General features: G+C 34.0%; 2 protein-coding genes across 4 annotated transcripts; one reads left to right on the forward strand and one right to left on the reverse strand.

Annotated features, from left to right (window-relative positions):
* The first annotated feature begins 609 nt into the window (after positions 1-609).
* Positions 610-14,707, forward strand: LOC106129540 (uncharacterized). 3 transcript variants are annotated; one of them, XM_060953891.1, is made up of 11 exons: positions 610-861; positions 3,367-3,518; positions 4,010-4,221; positions 4,975-5,093; positions 6,362-6,470; positions 6,929-7,149; positions 7,298-7,496; positions 8,844-8,933; positions 10,404-10,517; positions 10,990-11,178; positions 11,353-14,707. In XM_060953891.1, the coding sequence occupies exons 2-11, from the start codon at positions 3,486-3,488 to the stop codon at positions 11,360-11,362; spliced, it is 1,296 nt and encodes a 431-aa protein (XP_060809874.1). In that variant the 5' UTR covers positions 610-861; positions 3,367-3,485; the 3' UTR covers positions 11,363-14,707. The 3 variants fall into 3 exon arrangements, with proteins under 3 accessions (XP_060809874.1, XP_060809877.1, XP_060809875.1); XM_060953894.1 differs by lacking the exon at positions 8,844-8,933 and having other exon boundaries at positions 613-861; positions 11,353-14,706; XM_060953892.1 differs by lacking the exon at positions 610-861 and having other exon boundaries at positions 3,137-3,518.
* Positions 14,708-15,979: 1,272 nt separating this feature from the next.
* LOC106129541 (enkurin) lies at positions 15,980-17,852 on the reverse strand. The gene is made up of 4 exons (XM_013328136.2): positions 17,511-17,852; positions 17,067-17,357; positions 16,533-16,749; positions 15,980-16,160 (listed from the first exon to the last, which is right to left on the reverse strand). Exons 1-4 carry the CDS (start codon positions 17,594-17,596, stop codon positions 15,990-15,992), a joined length of 765 nt encoding a protein of 254 aa, XP_013183590.1. The 5' UTR covers positions 17,597-17,852; the 3' UTR covers positions 15,980-15,989.
* Position 17,853: the final 1 nt, after the last annotated feature.

Here is a 17,853-nt window from a genome sequence, read left to right on the forward strand (position 1 = left end):
TTGGAACCCAATTTAATAATTATTAATTTCCATTTCAAATTGTGTTAGTCTCTGTTTGTGCACGTCTGTACGTTCACGAATAGATAAACTCACACTTGTTTGAAATGTAAATAAGTCAGGTCAGTCATATTAAGCCAATGTTTGGCGGAAATCGATTCAAGGATCATCTTGGATCAGGTAAAAAATATCAGATTGCATTATAAATTATTCAGTCAAGATTCCCTCAACATTGATATCAATTTAATGGGCTCGAGTAGTAGATTAGTATAGACTATGACAAAATTATGAGTATTCACAACGCAATATCGCCACGACAAAATTAATCCAGTCCGAATTGGTGCGACTGAAATCAAGGTCGTATGAAGTCGGCGAGGCACGCTGCACGAGCCTTAATATGGAAAATAAACCTTCATGAACGCATACTTATTTAGAAAATAAATATGTGATTTCTGAATGCGACGAAAAATTGAAAATGTATTGATTTTTCTCAAAGCCATTACGCAATATAATACGATCAAATTGAAAATTACACTACCACGGTTTATTTCACATGCATGGTCATGACTAGTTAAATTGGTCTCATAGTAACGTTTTATCTCTTCAAGTGAGTTTAGCGGCCAAACAAAATTTATGAAATATTTAATGTAAAACATGGTAAATATAATATTTAACGTTACTATATTTTTGAAAAATGTTGTGTATTGTTTAAACAATTTGAAATCTATTTAAAATGTGACATTCTTGCAAAAATCATTGTTATTAGTGTGCATGAAAGTGTTTGCAATGGAAGAATTAAGATCTAAACATAAAACTATTCAAAACGCGGCTCATCATATCGCCTTGGAGTGTATTCATCCTCAGGTAAGTCTAGCCCGAAGTCAATTGTCGTTATTAATAAGTTGTATTGTAAAGACTAACCGGCGCACCTTATGAAAAATTAATAAATTATTCAAGCGGAATTCGCGAGTACCTAATGTAATTAATTCTAATTAATGAATAGGAATAGGATATATTTATATTGCAATACAGCGATACCCAGGTAATATCAATTATACAAGCGGAATACGCGAGTGCCTTATTTATTAATTGAAAGGCTTCAATTAATAAATAAGGCACTCGCGTATTCCGCTTGTATAATTGATATTACCTGGGTAAACGAGCGGAGCTCGGTGGACGTCAGAAAATAGATTTAAAAAAATTGCTCCCAATAGAACTCCTATTTTGAAGTCGGTTAATTTCCTGAAAACTCAAAATTGGTTCAGCGAAACACGAGATAATCGTGGACAAACATACATACAACTCAAATGAAATTTTTGGCCACAGTTAAAAAATACTTACTAAAATCAAAAATCCATCAACAAAACCCCAAAAAAGAAATTGAAATTCCATTAAAAAATTTGTAGGTAGAGAAATTTGGGGATATACTAAAACGTTAAAAAAATAGTAGAAACAAACAAAAAAAGACATTAAAACCCATCAAACAAAATTGAAATAACATAAAATAAAACCATCCGTTGCCGAACTGAACACTAGGTGTTTCCCATCTAGCCATCACATATAGTGGTAGAGGTCTTTAAGGACCATTTTATATTGGAATATTTTTTTGGGAGAAAACATGGGAAAATCAAATATTTCTGGATGTGGGATCCAGCTAGATTGAATTTTTACCCCATATTTACCTATATTTAAAAAATCAACGAATACCACATATGTATATGTATATATATGTATGTATGTTTTTTTATACATACATAAAATCACGCCTCTTTCCCGAGGGGTAGGCAGGGACTACCTCTTTCCACTTGCCACGATCTCTGCATATTTCCTAAAACGCATATATAATTATATGATTCTTTTTTTTATCCTTGAAAATATTTATGAATATAAAAAAAAAATTGTGGTTGTGTACAAATACAGTTTCACTTTAGGAGAGAAATAAAAAAATATTGTATGTATGTTTATCCATACCCTAACAATGCATAATAGCGAATTAAAAAGTGGGGATGAAATATTGAGGATAAATAATTGTGTTTATATTTTATTTCAGTAGTGATGAAGACCCGTTTGCATTGGAGCGGTCACAGCGTGGTCCGCACAGACTATGAAGTATACGAATTTCTGTTTGTGTGTCCTCACTGTATTATAAATGTATAATTACCTATATGCAAAACAGTGCTATGTTGTTTTTTATGCTATGATTATATACTTGGAAATTCAAGTAAATAATCTAAAGATATGTATATTTATGTCACCAGAAAATAACAAAAACCTCAAGTATATAAACTTTCTAAGAAATTTATAAACTTTCGTTGGATCCTAAATGAGAGATGAATTGTATTATCTTACGTTCACATCCTCGCAAATTAAAAATTTTGCGCCCTCTCGTGGTAAATTTATAAACTTACGAATATCAATTCGGAAAATTATAAACGGTTCGACTAGTTACAGACAAGCTTTTAATTTTACGCTAAAATACGGAATTTACACACAGCTGGCAGTTTCTATGTCGCTCATAATTGGGTCTACTTAAGTAAACTTAATTAACATAATAAAATTTATTTTGAAATTAAAAAAAAATAGTAACATTAAAAACTTAACAAAAACAACCGATTTTTTTGTGCTCTGTAGTAATCAATGGCGGGGGAGAGGAAAGAGAAGGAACACGTGAATAATTAAACCAATCAGAGCGAGAGAACATGACGTTTGGTTATTGCTTACTTATTTTATTACACGTGAGTTGGGTCTGTTTATCAAGTTTACGTAAATGTGGAGGTAGAATAATACAATTCATCTTGTTTAGAATCCTACGAAATTCTTAAACTTCCTGGGAAGTTTATAAACTTGCGGTTTTTGTTATTTTCTGGTGACATTTATATAAGTTGGAGCTTTTATTATTTAAAAAATATTGTATATTTATGTATATACTTACCTAAATATTATTGTTCTAATAATTTTATAGATTTTGTGATCCATTAATATATGATGTACAGTTAAGCTAAAAAAATATGCAAGAAATATAGTTTTTTGCATAAAAGTGAATAACAAAGATGTTGCAAACTTTTATGCAAAAAAAATATCTATTTAAATACATATTCCATTTCACTTAATTCACACCTCCTAAATGATTCATTAATAAAACCAAACAAGTGAAACATTACAAACTTATCTGTATTAGTATTTAAATCATGTATTAGATGGAATACAAGCATATTTTTCTTACTTGTATCACGATTGCTTACCTACATATACATATGTTTGACGTGATCTACATGTATAATAATGGAAACAAAAATATTTTTTACTGTTAAAACTACACATTAAAAGCTCCAACTGGCGCACGTGTGAAACCAGCACTATCTTTCACAGTATCGTTTGTCGTATGTCTGTGCTTGGACCAGCAGTCGGCCCACGGCTCCCCGTACCACGTGCACCCTTACCCCTCCCCCGTCCGTCTCCAGCATGCCTTTCAGAGCCAGAGCCCGAAGATGTTCCATCCGAAAGGGCTCAAACCGCACCTCGTGAGTATTTAGCTTGCTAGTAGATATTGTAAGGGTTAAACGATCCTACATTCTGTCATTTTTGATAACATTTAGGGTTGGTTGCGTTATGTACTGGGAACAGTATATCAAGTTTCCTATTGATGTCTATGACGCAGTAATAGAGGCGAATTTGCAATATATTTGGGTAGGTTGATGTGCTCTTGACTGTAAGTTAGTTTGAAAACTTAATTTAGGGTAGTGGTTGAGTAAAATTGATCTCCTGCAAACGTTGCGGCGGTGAGACTGGAATCGCTTCGTGTAAAAACCTGAACCAAACTAGTATCATGATCGGAGGCGCATCTCATGTTTTTCTCCAGAATTGTGCAAGCAAGTGCAAGAAAAAATAAATACGATATTATCATCTGGTTTAAATTCTTTGTTGTACACGATGGGATAGAGAATTTAATACATAATATTATTTAACCGAATTGCTCAGTAACTTGATACCTAAGTTATGTGTACAATGGCAGGATTCCCGAGTTACGCCCAACGACAGCCCTATACTGGGGCGGGCGCTATGCCTCACGCCCCGGGGCAGCCCCGTCCCGGGCAGGGTCTCCCACCTCAACGAGAAGTTCCAGGACTCCCTGACCCTGACCTCGGACACTGACGCGCTGGTGGCAAAGATAAGCGCCATGTTTCCTACTGTTAGCGAAACACATATCAAGATATTGTTGAAGAAGTGAGTATGCCAACATCAATATTTTTCAAGTCATTTTACATGTCAATAAATTAAATTTAAGTAAAGCTAATTACTTACTATTTGTCAAAAAGCTACAAGCCATAGACTACCTAAGCTCTTAACCCTCTTAAGGTGAGCGTCCCTTTTTAAGAACGGAACGTACTTAAAAACGAACGCGGAATCTTTTTAAAGAACAAACCGAAACGCTCTTCAAAATGGACACCAGCCCCAAAAGGGGTGCTGGGACTTCGACCTTACTTATTAGGTCTGTGTCTGTCCAGGTTATTTTACTGCAAGTGTCAGTAAAATGTACTGAAACAAGGTTATATAGAATTTATAAAAGGATCGGGTTCTATTAAAATAGTTTGGACCATAGAAATCAGAATATTATTAGTCAATAGAAATGCCATTATGTGCTTGAAACAAAACTATAGGATTGTTTTCATTTTTCGCAGTTGTAAAGCTATCAAATTCAGTAGGAAAACGTTTTGGTGGCTGATGATGGGGATATACCAACACTTGCGACGACACATTTACAAGTTGAATTGTCTTTCGGATATCTTGGAAACGTGCTTTCTTGTCATTTTATGGGAATTGTTTCTGAGCGAATTGGTGATTCTGATAGAGATCACTTCTTGGTAGTTTTATTTGTAATGTTATGATTTGAAAATGGTGCTTAGCATAAGTTATTTTTGTTATTTAAATAATTCAAAAGTAGAAATTTCAAGACACGTTATTTTTGTCATCTATTAGATATTACAATCGCGAAGCAGTAGTCATAAGCGCGCTGCAAGTCGAGAAGCATCCGATCACTACGCCCGGTCCACTCACGATGTCTCCGTCGGCTTCGAGACTGCAGAAAAGCGCCGTCGGTGTGTATTCAGCGCTACAACTCGCTAAAGGCGTATCGGGGTCCTTGCAAGGGTCTAGTCACTTCACGCCGCTGTCCGGCACTCCTCATGGTAAGAGTAGTTCTGTCTTTGACATCTCTTACTGCAGAAAAGCGCCATTGATGTGTATTCAGCGCTACAACACGCTAAAGGCGTATCGGGGTCCTTGCAAGGGTCTAGTCACTTCACGCCTCTGTCCGGCACTCCTCATGGTAAGAGTAGTTCTGTCTTTGACATCTCTTACTGCAGAAAAGCGCCGTCGGTGTGTATTCAGCGCTACAACTCGCTAAAGGCGTATCGGGGTCCTTGCAAGGGTCTAGTCACTTCACGCCGCTGTCCGGCACTCCTCATGGTAAGAGTAGTTCTGTCTTTGACATCTCTTACTGCAGAAAAGCGCCGTCGGTGTGTATTCAGCGCTACAACTCGCTAAAGTTGTCTTCGAGTACAGTGGGCAATCCATCTACAATATCATTAGTTGTATTCTTGTGGGCGACTGGATGGTACAGTCTCTTCATTCCATCTTTCCGTACTCCACACAATAAAGGTAGTACTATATCTACATTTCAATTAAGAAGAAGTTTAAGCAAGATGTATCTGTCCAGCCTCCAGCAAAAAGGCGTGACTATGTAAGTTTTGGACAAAAATCATTTAAAATTCACATGAATCATTTTTAAAACCATTATCACAATGATAAAGAATATTATGGCAACCGTAGAATTGTTATCAAATTGAATAATCAATCATATCAACCAACAGAGTCCGGACACACGGATATTATCTATCTGCGACTTGATAAATAAAAATCCGCAAATTTATATTTCTTTATATATAGCGCACGTATTGGTTACACATACACAGATAATTCCTTCAATTTATTAATTTTTATAGTGTTTTTTTATTATAGTATTTTCGATTTTATTATAGTGTAGTAGAAAGTTATGAGTTCATTATCAAAAAGGTTCAGTGCATTTAAAGAACAGACATAGTATTTAAGCACATCGAGTAAACTAACTATAATTCATTTTTTTGAGTTTTGATTAAATTTTGTCGGAACACAACAAACCAATTAAAAATACCAATCATAATTTAGCAATAGATGCTAATGTTTCACCATCAAACAAGAAAATAAGCTTCCGACACGTCCGAGAAATTTTCGCATTCCAAAATGACGATATTCGCCGTGAAACGCTTGAAAAAGCCGAAGAAGACCACGATGTGGTCAAGACTGAAGTTCTCCATAATGCTGTTAGGGTCGCCGTCGCTGCTCCGGCCGGCCTCCGGGGCCTCCAGCTACTACGGCACCAACCGGTCCACCATCACGGAGGGCAGCAGGCATCACTCGCCAAAGATGAAGCTCAAGTGAGTACAGTTAGGAGCAACTTCTTTTTTGTTGACGGAGCAGAAAGTTTTATGGCCTGGCTCCAGGAGATCATCGTCATTTTTACCTTGGGCAGTGTGTGACTCCTGCCATCTATATGTGCCAGCCTATGCTCTAAAACCTCTCCGGTGTGCCATGGTTGTCCTTCTTGCCATGATTGGGTGGTCTGGACTATCTGGCCCCGTTTTTTTTTTTCAATTTTAATATAAGAAGTCGACAAAACTAACATCCCACTAGTCTAGCGCACTTCATCAATTAATGTTTTGCTTCGTCGTATAGACATGAATCTAAATTAAGTAGATAAGTTTTTGGTCTATTCATATTTATGTATCAATGTCTCACACTATTTACGCCCAAATTATTAATGAAATAACATCATACTTTTTTTCTCCTACGTCAAATCGTATTTTTAAAAGAAAATGGGGCATATCTATTCTAGGTACCTGAAAAGTATATTTCCCAAAGCCGAAGAGACACTTATACTAGACGTGCTTGCAAATAAAGACAACAATGTTCAGAAGGCTAGTGAAGAGCTCATTTCGATGGGTTTCAACAAAAAGGAGACAGTTATTGTTAAAGAAAAGAAGAAGGAGAAAGAAACACCACAGCCGCCCAAGAAAGTGGTCACCATAATGAAGACTTTGGAAGAAAAAAATCAGTGTAAGTTTTAAATAAAAATAAAAATGTGTAAAATATTACGAATTACCATCTCTACTTTATACTGATGAAATTTTAGACATTTTAACTAAGGTTCGATTCAACATAATAAAACACTCAACATCACATTGATTCAATATGTTCGTTTTAGTAAAACGTAAGCTGCAAAATAAATACAGCTCAATCGCTGAGCGAGTGATCTCTATCGCCCTAGAAAGTGTAGAGTATAATGAAGATAGGGCTGAGCAGATCCTATCAGCCGTCTTACAAGAGGAAGACGCCCCGAAGGTCACCATGAACTTGGAAGTCAAGGATTACAGGCGACCATGCCCTGCCGACACTAAGAAAGGGTATGTTGCATGATCGTAGATGATTCTATGCTAACTCTGATCAGAAATATAAACCACCTTGGCATGTTTCAAGTAAATAAATTTTAAATATTGGCGAAAATGAAATGAAAATGGCTTTTATTTTATTTCTGGTCGGAGTTTTATGAGTATGGCCAATAATTATTGGTATGGCTAATTAATTACTATACTACCTCTATAAGTTAATTAAATATCAGTCATGTTCAATAATAATGAAAATCATATGGAGCATTTCATGCACTATGTTTAAGATAATTTTGATGTAATCTTAGTTACACCTGGTTATGGATAAGATTAATCTATTTATGTTTTTTTTTTTTTTATTTTATTTAAAAGATAAACTTAACACGTTTTAAAGATATCACATCAAAGAGAAATAAGTAGCACCTTTGTACTGCATTTACGGCATTAAATGCTCCTGTATATAATTTTATGTACATAAATAAATAATAAAGAGACATTGTAACTCTTTTTGATCATCATCATTATCCTGGCGAGGACGAATGAAGTATAGAAAGAAAAGGCAATTGCAATAGTGCCAGTGAAATCTGATAACAAACACTTGTTTTCTCCTTGTGAACAAATAAGAAAACAAATAGAAATGTTGACATTGAAATCTGTAAATATCTAAATTGAATTAAAGGCCGAAAATTTGCGAAACTATTTAAAATATAACATTGACAGTCACTTTTTCTTTACCTATATTAATGACAACACACCTTGAGCAATGAAGTGGATTGTATACTGTATTATCTCGGAAATTAGAAACTCTAAAGAATATCAGATTTTTATCATAATTCTAATTCCATACCAAATACCTGTTTTTGTTTATTACTTTTGTACCTATTTCTACTTCTGTAATTTTTGTGTGTAATTTGATTTTCCTCTTATACAGTCCTCTTTATATTGTGTCTTCCGATTTTCATTTCAATGGTAACACAACGTCAATCCAAGACTTGTATTTACACTTCAGTATTTACACTGTAATACACCCTTGATTATTTATTAACTACCCAATGCTTTTTAGCTTCTCTCACTAGTGTTGTGTCAATATCGTAAAGTTATGAATATGGCATTTTAATTTTAGTTTACAAGTTTTTTTTTATATATGTTTTTAGGCCTCTCAACTCAAGTACACCAGTGGCTTTTGAATTGTCGGTTTTGGCACATCACTAAAAATGAATCATAATTATTTCAACAACGAATTTGATGACAAAAGTATTAATTTTTCAATAAAACCTTTGATCCAATTAGGTGATCATGATTAAATTATCTGTCATCAATTTCGTTGAGTCAGCATCACCCACACTCATACATTGCGTGCGTTAGTTTGTGTGCCAGCGATGAGGCGCGGGACCCGAGCCCCCTGCCCGCAGTACCCGCCACGCGCCGCCTCAAGACTTGGACCGAGCATTTGAAGTATGTCTGTGTGTTTGCATGCCGGTTCGTGTTGGGTCGCTACGAATTCTATCGATTCTATCTATTAAATTCAGATATATTGCTTGCCGCTTTCTTTTTGCATTACAAAGAGTTTTATATTTGACCAAAGAACAAGAAATACTCTTTCCGCCTTTTCAAGGTTGGATATTACCCAAATATAAAACATGAGCCCCTTACTTGATTTCTATTCTATAAAACAACAATTAAAAATAATGTTTGTATTATTCCTCTAACATTTCTGATGTTGTATGTGTCTTCGGAAACATTTGAGATTTAAATTGTAAATGAACAGGGGCCCAACATCGATCCCCTTGCGACTCCCGATATGTCGAACCAGATGAATGATAATTAAGTAAAATTAAATGCTATAATGTAATTGTTTTACTTGTGATTGTGATAGCGTAGGTTGATATTTGGTATAGTTGTTTCGTGGTACGTATAAAGCATGTTATGTGTGACATACAGAGTCGAATGCTTTATTAAAGTCCTATCGTCCTCAATTTTTTTCTAAGTATTTGTAATTTGTGAATGTGTTCTTTATCTACTTGTATGAGAAGCTGCAATTACCAGTTAATTTTTGCTCAAAAATTGTAGTCTCAATAGAAAAAGAAAGTAGGTTTATGTTTAGTGGAATAACTTATATTTATTACAAGATGTATAGAATTGTATGTAAAACAATATTCTTTGTATTTCACTTGTATTATATATAATTATTCTATCGTTACTTTTTTATAAATTTATACATGTAGTAAATATTTCAATGGAATTATATTAACCCTATGATGTATTGAGAGCATCATACACCTACATGCTCAAATTCCTAATATAGATATATTTGTAGTTAAATAATATTTTTAGTACAAAATAGATTTAGATAATATAGATATCATTATACGCATAATCATTATATTATTTTTAGTTTAGCTTTTTAGTTATTCTTATACTTCTTACGCACACATATTTATTTATTCTGGTTATAATTACATATCCTTCTTGAATATAAAAATGCATGCAATGTCTATAGACAATCCTTTGTTTTTGTTTATGGCGTTTTAACTTCATAACAAGGACATTTTCGTTTAACCTTGTTATGCTTTTATGAAATGAACAAAACTTGCAGAATTATTTCTTCGAAAGCCGATAAGTTTTAAGTAGGCAATAGTTCAAAACATGAATCAGATTGTTTTGTGAAGTATTGGTTGATTAGAATAGTTAAAACCCGTGGTCATACCATTTTTTTAAACTATATAATTCTACTAGAAATTAGTATACTTAGATAGTTCTGTTTTTTGGCAATTAGAAATAAGAAGGTTTCTCAGTAGAAAATAGCAGAGTCTTTTGTGACAAGAATAGATTTTAATTATTAGCAAATTTATAAATTTGTCTTTAGTTTGATCTCGTTCATCTATTTTATAAATATGATTGGTTTACGATTTTATAATATTTCAGACCGATTTTGAAATCGAGTACTAATTCGGAGACGAAACACAAGTCGCAGTATTGTGTGGCGAAGAGTGGACCCAACCCCACGCTCAGACAGGGGCCTAATGATAGTTTACTTTTGTAAGTTCCAACAATACATACATACATAAAATCACGCCTCTTTTCCGGAGGAGTAGGCAGAGACGAAATAGTTAAAATACTAGATAGACTAGTACAAACAATGATTACATTTATATATTTTTCTCTAGCTTTTGGATCATCAAGAATTGTTTATTCTATAAAACTGTGAGCCAATTAATAAAAAAATCGGGATAATTTTCTAACTTCATTGTATCAATTAGATATGCAAACGTTGTTTTGCATTTTGTGGGTATGAAGAATAGATGTTGGCCAATTCTCAGACCTACTGAATATGCTCACATAATTTCATGAAAGTACGGGAACGAACATTGTGACACGAGAATTTTATATATAAGATTTATTATTATTTTCACTTGTTACGTTAACTGTTATTTTAAACTTTCATTATTATATAAAACGAATTTATATTTCGAAATAGAGAATAAATTTGAAATGACCGTGATCCAAACAGATTGGATTACTTGGCGTGGAATGGTCCGAACCCTGACCTTCGTTCAGGGCAGGCGGTCAAGGCCGAGGGCCCTGAGGCCAAGGACCGGTCCGTGTCCCTGGCCCGGGGGGCCTCGGGCCTCGCCAAGGGCCCAGCGGGACTGGCCAAAGGGTCCATATACCAGAAGTTGAACAAGAAAACTGCAAAAATGTAAGTACTAACATAAGCAATTTGGCGAGGTTCTCAATTAGTTCAAAAAAATTGCTCGTAATTTTTTTTTTTTTAATTTAATTTGTATTATTGTTAATAGGTATTTTGGATCATTCCAGTATTTTTTTTTTATTAATATCACCACACTGATTGGTAACATATACGTTGTTTCAGAGTTGCCTGAAATGATTGAGAACCTACGGAATGTTAGTTGAGTGAGTTTAACAAGAAATTCGGGACAATTTATCACTCGATAATCTTATTTACTTAGTACAATTGGCGAAGAAATTGTAATTACCGCATGCATATACCTAGGTCACGACAGTATGACCCGCGTTAATTAAAGTTTTCGCTAGAGAATTTTCCTAATACTTACAATCCGATGAATGATTTTCATTATTCGCTACGCAAAATGATTGATCTGATTTTTAGGTATAGTATTTGTCGTAAGTTGTCATACTACTACGTGAATTATGAAAAGAATTTGTTGGAAAAAAAATCGATTACGATTTGGCTTATGGAAACAATCGGTGGTCCATTCAAGTTATTAAATTAAACTTGAATTAACTCTCTTGAATCCTCACGAGAGCGAGACCTGTTTTGTTTAATTTCAATTTATCGATTATTTTATTAAGTTTAAAAAAATATATTGTTAACAGGGGATTAGTTATGTTTGATTTAAAAGGAATTTTCGTTTTAAATGATAAATACTTATTAAATTTTTATACTATTTAATTTTTCCAATGTAATACGGTCGTGTTGCTTGTCTCATTTCATACTTAAATTTTTTATACAAATAACGTTGCAATTTTATTCAGAGATGTCGCCTCTTTATATGTAAATACTGAATACTTACATTTTAAAAGTATACATGAAAGTGAACACGTATAATTTGTAGCAATAAGTGTATTCATTTTACGTCGCTGATAAATGCCTATTTTTCGTCTTATACAAATAAGTAATAGCACTTGATACAGTACATAAATATTTTGTAATATAGGTAATAGCATAGATAATATTCTTACAATAGTAGTTTTTTTAATACATGAAGTATTAATAGTACATAACACATAAGTTAAAAATATGAAGCCAAATAATTCTTCCGCTTCTGCAAATAAGTACCTCAAATTCATCTTATAAATTAATCGGTATAAAAATGTGTTTTTTATATTATTTTTATTTCCTTGTCAACAAGGTACAATTTGAGTTGTTTGAAATATTATTTCTTAGGAGTACTTAAATTTAGGGTAGCCATAAGTGGTTAATATTTCGTTGTAAGATGTCATTTTGAAACTTGCTGCCTGGTAATAGGTAGAATGTGTAATCATAATTCCTTAAAGTGCATTTTTAGCGCCAAAATGATGAGGATTTCTGAATGTTTTTTTTAAGCATTGTTTTTGTGTATAATAATCATATAGTCATAGGTACATGGTTGTTAGGCATGTAGGTTCCATTTAGGTACCTTTGATAGGAAAGAATAGTTACCATTGATTCATTAAGTGTGTTATTTACATACTGTTTTTCAGTGTTTAAGAATAACAACATTATTGAATAAATTAATTCCACTAATTTACACGAATACGTATAAATTTTTTCATATTTATTACTGATGTAAACGATTTTACTCAAAGAGAAATGTTTTCATGAATAAATTAAAAAGGTGATTATACATCGCGAGGTGAGCGCCGGAAAAAGTAATTCTCTGACATCCTACTACTATTATAAAGGCGAAAGTTTGTACGGATGTATGGATGTTTGTTACTCTTTCACGCAAAAACTACTGAACCGATTACCATGAAATTTGGTATGTAGGTAGCTGAAGACCCAGAATAACACATAGGCTACTTTTTATCCCAGAGTTCCCGCGGGATTGATAGGGTTTCCATGCGGACGAAGTCGCGGGCGGCCTCTAGTAATATTTAAATTAAGTAATAACATTCTTTAGTATTCTTAAAATAACGACGAGTTTTTTCTGTACGGTAGTTGTAGGTAATCAAAAGCAACCTTCCATTAAAATGTAGGTAACCATTGCGTTGTGCCCCGTTCTTCCGACCCTTTGCAAATTAGTTAGAATTTAAAAAAAAAATTCGGCATCAAGTTTCAACAACAAAACGTCCCTCCAATTTAACATCATCGAATTATACGAAAAAATCGATGTTTACATTAGAATAGTTGAAAAAAATAATATTTTTGTACATATATTGAACAAGTTATTCCTATGTGCAATACATAATGTTAATTCTTGGCTTATTTAAGAATTCGTAGATTTAATTATGACTTACTTAGGTACAGATTGTAGGTCCCAAAGAAATCGTCGTAGAAGTAGCGAGGGGTAAAATTTATACTATAACTAGCTGTCACAATTCATATTATTGGCGATGCACGGTGAATCTGCGTGTTCTTTGATAATGATCAACGTTTTTTTTAAATAAAAGCTGTTTAACATTATGGTTAAAATTTATTCGTCAAAATTGCACCATTGTCGTAGTGAAGTAAGTTTTATCACACATCTTGATCCTAGTTTAAGTATTACAAAACATTCCAATGAAGTAAAACGGCCACTCGAATATATCAATCTTAAGATACTATCGCAAATATATTTTGATATGCTAATATTTACCTGGTTAAGGTTTAGTTAAGGTATAACGCCATGTATAGATCATAATGTTTAGAATTTGGAATAGAAAAAAAGGTAGATGGAAATTAATTGAATACTGATCCTTTTTCATATTTAGTCGAGTTCGATTTGATCATTAGTAGTTCAGTGATTTGAGATAGAACCGGATCTAATAGTTTTAAATCAGCGTATGTAGGTGCAGCCAATACAGAATTTTGGTGGTAAGTAATCAACTTTCAATACTAGCATTTGTAAGGTGAGTTCGCTCACTTGGTACCAGCGGGAACTTACCAGCGGTTTCGGTACTTAGGGCCTTAGTATATTTTTAGGTCTTTTGTATTACCTATAAGGGTGGTTGTCACACTAAACGCTCGACGGTTTAATAGACATGTCGAAATGGTTCGAAATTTATTATTTGGTATGAGCCTTAGTCAGCAAAAAAAAAATGATATATACTTTGGTATTATTTGTTATTATTATAGTGACTAGGAAAGAGATTAGCTAATATTAGAAAGGATTCCATTGTGTCGTACATATTATACAGAACTGCTGCCTGGAAGCTTTCAATTCACGAACGTTAAACATGTCTTATTTTCTCTCACTTTCCAACTCTTTGGTTGACCTCAGTGAGTGAAAGATAAGTTACGACTTGTCAAAGCTTGTTTATAGAACTAGTAATAGAACGATAAACGTGACTCGATTCCATGATATCAACTCTAGCGTAGTGAATGCCGACCACGAGAACATATCGGCGCGCGCGCAGGCCCAGTCTCCGCGCCTAGTCTAAATAGATTTTCTAGTCAATTAGAATAAGATTAGTATTAGACAATTCCACATTCCATATTTTTGTGAACATTGTAATTTTCTTTGTCGAAATAAATTTACTTATTGTTGGTCTTGTCAAAGTTTTTTGTTTTATTTTAATTTTTCAACAGCGACTGCTCTGTGGCTTTGATGACATTAATGTAAGATTCTAGATTAATGTAGACTTTATATGTATAGATATAATTTCATAATATTTATATTTTTGAAATCTAAAGTGATTATGGTAGGGAGAAACCATCTCACATACATATAATACATACATTAAATCACGCCTCTTTCCTGGAGTGGGTGACAGAGACTATATCTTTCCACTTGCCACCTGACTTTGATAATTTCATATCCCTTCCAGTCTTTTGGCCGTAACATACATACATACATACATAAAATCACGCCTCTTTATGTATGTATGTATGTATGTTACTTTTGGCCGTAACACTGTTTTTCAAAGGTTAATTGAAAGCCACCGGGTAAAGAAACTGTACATACTTATAATTTTTATTAACAAACTAAACACAAGATTTCTGCAATACATTTAGTGTTGTAATGTACTGAAAAAGTAAAGGAAATGAAAAAAAAAGCTAAGTCAAAAATGTGTTAAGATTACTTATATATTTAAATACAAAAATATTTCGATTTTGTCTAATTTAGACATAGAGTATGATTTCAGATTTAAGAACATGTAGCGGGAGCGATGATTCGGCTCGACCGCCAATCTTTATTGGATACAAACATATGTGTGAATTTTACAATTCGTGCTTCGGTAAATTTAGAATGACGAAAAAACATCAGCTTACTAACTACCTATAAGAATTGTCTAACTAATAAGTTTTCGTTTATGTATAGAATCATGGGAATTTCATTGCTTACCCAAAAAGAACGGTCAGTCTTACTAGTGCCATTACGTTGTCTCATCATGTCAGTACATAAGTTCACTAGTTCGAATCAGTACTATTCGATATGTTTTATCACGGCGCATAGGTTTGTAAAATGTACCTACATACATATATTTACCTACTACCTAAAATGAAAGGGTGCCCGAATTTTCGCAACTGCATCCATTTTAATATTTCAACTTCTGCATTTTTATATATGTATGTGGTTCCTCAATTTCATGAGGCCTGATGTCCTGCATTAGGAACTCATCAACTTTTAACTGCAGTGGGAATGTCGGAAGGTAGATGAATAAAGCTACCTACCTAAGTGTTGCCAACACATAAAAAAATTTATTTAGTTTTAAAAAACAAGTAATGTAAAATTATGCAACACAAAATGGCGTAATTCGAAGCTATGATTTCAATCGATAGCTGAGGAACTTAATTATCCTACTATAAGCATCAAATCCCCATGTCTCCCACAGTTTCATAACTACCTATTCGTAAATATAAATATAAGGGTTGCTTTCCACTAGAGCGATATCTTTCTCGAGCTGTCGCAGCTCGTTCTCCATTTTGGTCTTCTTCAGTATCTTGGGGATTGTGTCCGTGAGCATGGGCAACTGCAGGAACGCCTTCTGCATCAACTGCCAGTTGTGTTTCAGATCCTGGTCAAAAAGACACATGATGGTTAAGAATTATACGCCTTGGCTGACTTGACTTGCTTGACTTTGGAAACACCAGTCGTAGTAATTTTCTTTTTTTGGTTTCGTACCTAAAAGGTAAAAACGGGACCCTATTTTTAAACCTACGCTGTATGTCTCTCCGTCTGTCAAAATAAATAAATAACACCTATGTTGTATAAGGTCTATTTCATCATTGCAGACGTGTAAAGTCCCCAGCAGATGCCTACTCCAAAGAATAACACCTAGAACGTTTGGAAACAAAACACTCTCCTTTATGAAAAGAAATATCTGACCCCAAATATATTCACCTTGATCGTTTGAAAGCGAAACCCTCGATATCGATAATGTTATTACCTGAAGTAGTTTCTGCCTCTCTTCCTCGCTGATCTGCTTACAAAGACTCTCTTTGTTCTCCTCGGCGTAACGTATCTTGTCCAGTTCCCTTTGGATTCTTCTATTCCTCTTCACTAAGTACGCCGGCATTTTCCCGAAATCCGGTCTTAGGCAATATTCTGGCACTTCACCTGAACCCTTTATTGTTTTTCTGTGACCGTCTCTGGTGTCCACGAGTCTGAAATTACCGATAGATAAATGTGATGCAAAGAAAAATGCGTATTTTTGATGATTTCCAGTGTTATCCAGTGAAAGAAGAAAAGGTTCGTGTCACTAAATTTGTAATAACCTCTATTGAAATGGAAAATATACTTTCTTATGGGGTTTTATACACTTAATGCTGATATGGTAGACTATTACTCCATAAATTCATCAATGGAAGTTTAAAAACCTCGTTTTTTGAGTATCTACTTCCGTGTCTTAGATAAATTATATGTCTACTCTACATACTTTCAGTATGGTATCTCATAGTAACTATTGATGTTAAGGACTTACTTTGGCTCGACGGGTTTCCCCTTAACTTTAATGGCTTTCTTTATATTCATGACCTTAAAATTAACCTGGGTTTTCTCTTTTTTCTTTTCTGGCGGTGGACATTTAGGTACTGGAGGCAGATTACCGGAGGTCACACATTTGTGGTCAGATTTCTTAACCGGCTGACCAATGCCTTCTCCTTTCTTTAAGAATTTGTCTGGTGGTGGTAAGGGTGTCTCAGCATATCCAAAAGTACGGCGAAGTTGGGGGATTTTCCTTTCTTTAAGCTCTTTCTCAAGTTTTGATTGGTATCTACAGTAAAACGAAATATATGTAGTGTTTTAATTAACATAACAGGCGTTCTCTTAGCTTATATTAAGTCTCTCAGCGTTTAACATGTCTATCACACACAATTTTCTTACTTTAAAAGTTCCTTAATACAAAGGTACAATTATATTTTCTTACCTCGGAGTTTTGGGAGGCTCTGGTGGTGGTTTGTCGAGGATTGTGTAAATTACTTCGTTGTGTTCCACGATCTCAACCAAGGACATGTTCTAATGTAACGATATTGTATAGAAAAATCAATTCTCAAATAGCAAAATGATATAAAATCAAAATACAAAACGATTATTTCGGTCTAAGTCTATTACCCCATTTGAAACTATATTGATGTTGTTGTTGATACCAGAAGTTGCTATGGATACAAAGTAGTTTCTGGAAATTGCACAGATTTAAAAACATTGGGAAATTGTTACTTAGATCCCGAGATATATGTTATGATTGGTTTATTATAAAAGTTTGAATTTGA

Source organism: Amyelois transitella, chromosome Z, assembly GCF_032362555.1.
Source record: "Amyelois transitella isolate CPQ chromosome Z, ilAmyTran1.1, whole genome shotgun sequence".
NCBI lineage: Eukaryota > Metazoa > Arthropoda > Insecta > Lepidoptera > Pyralidae > Amyelois > Amyelois transitella.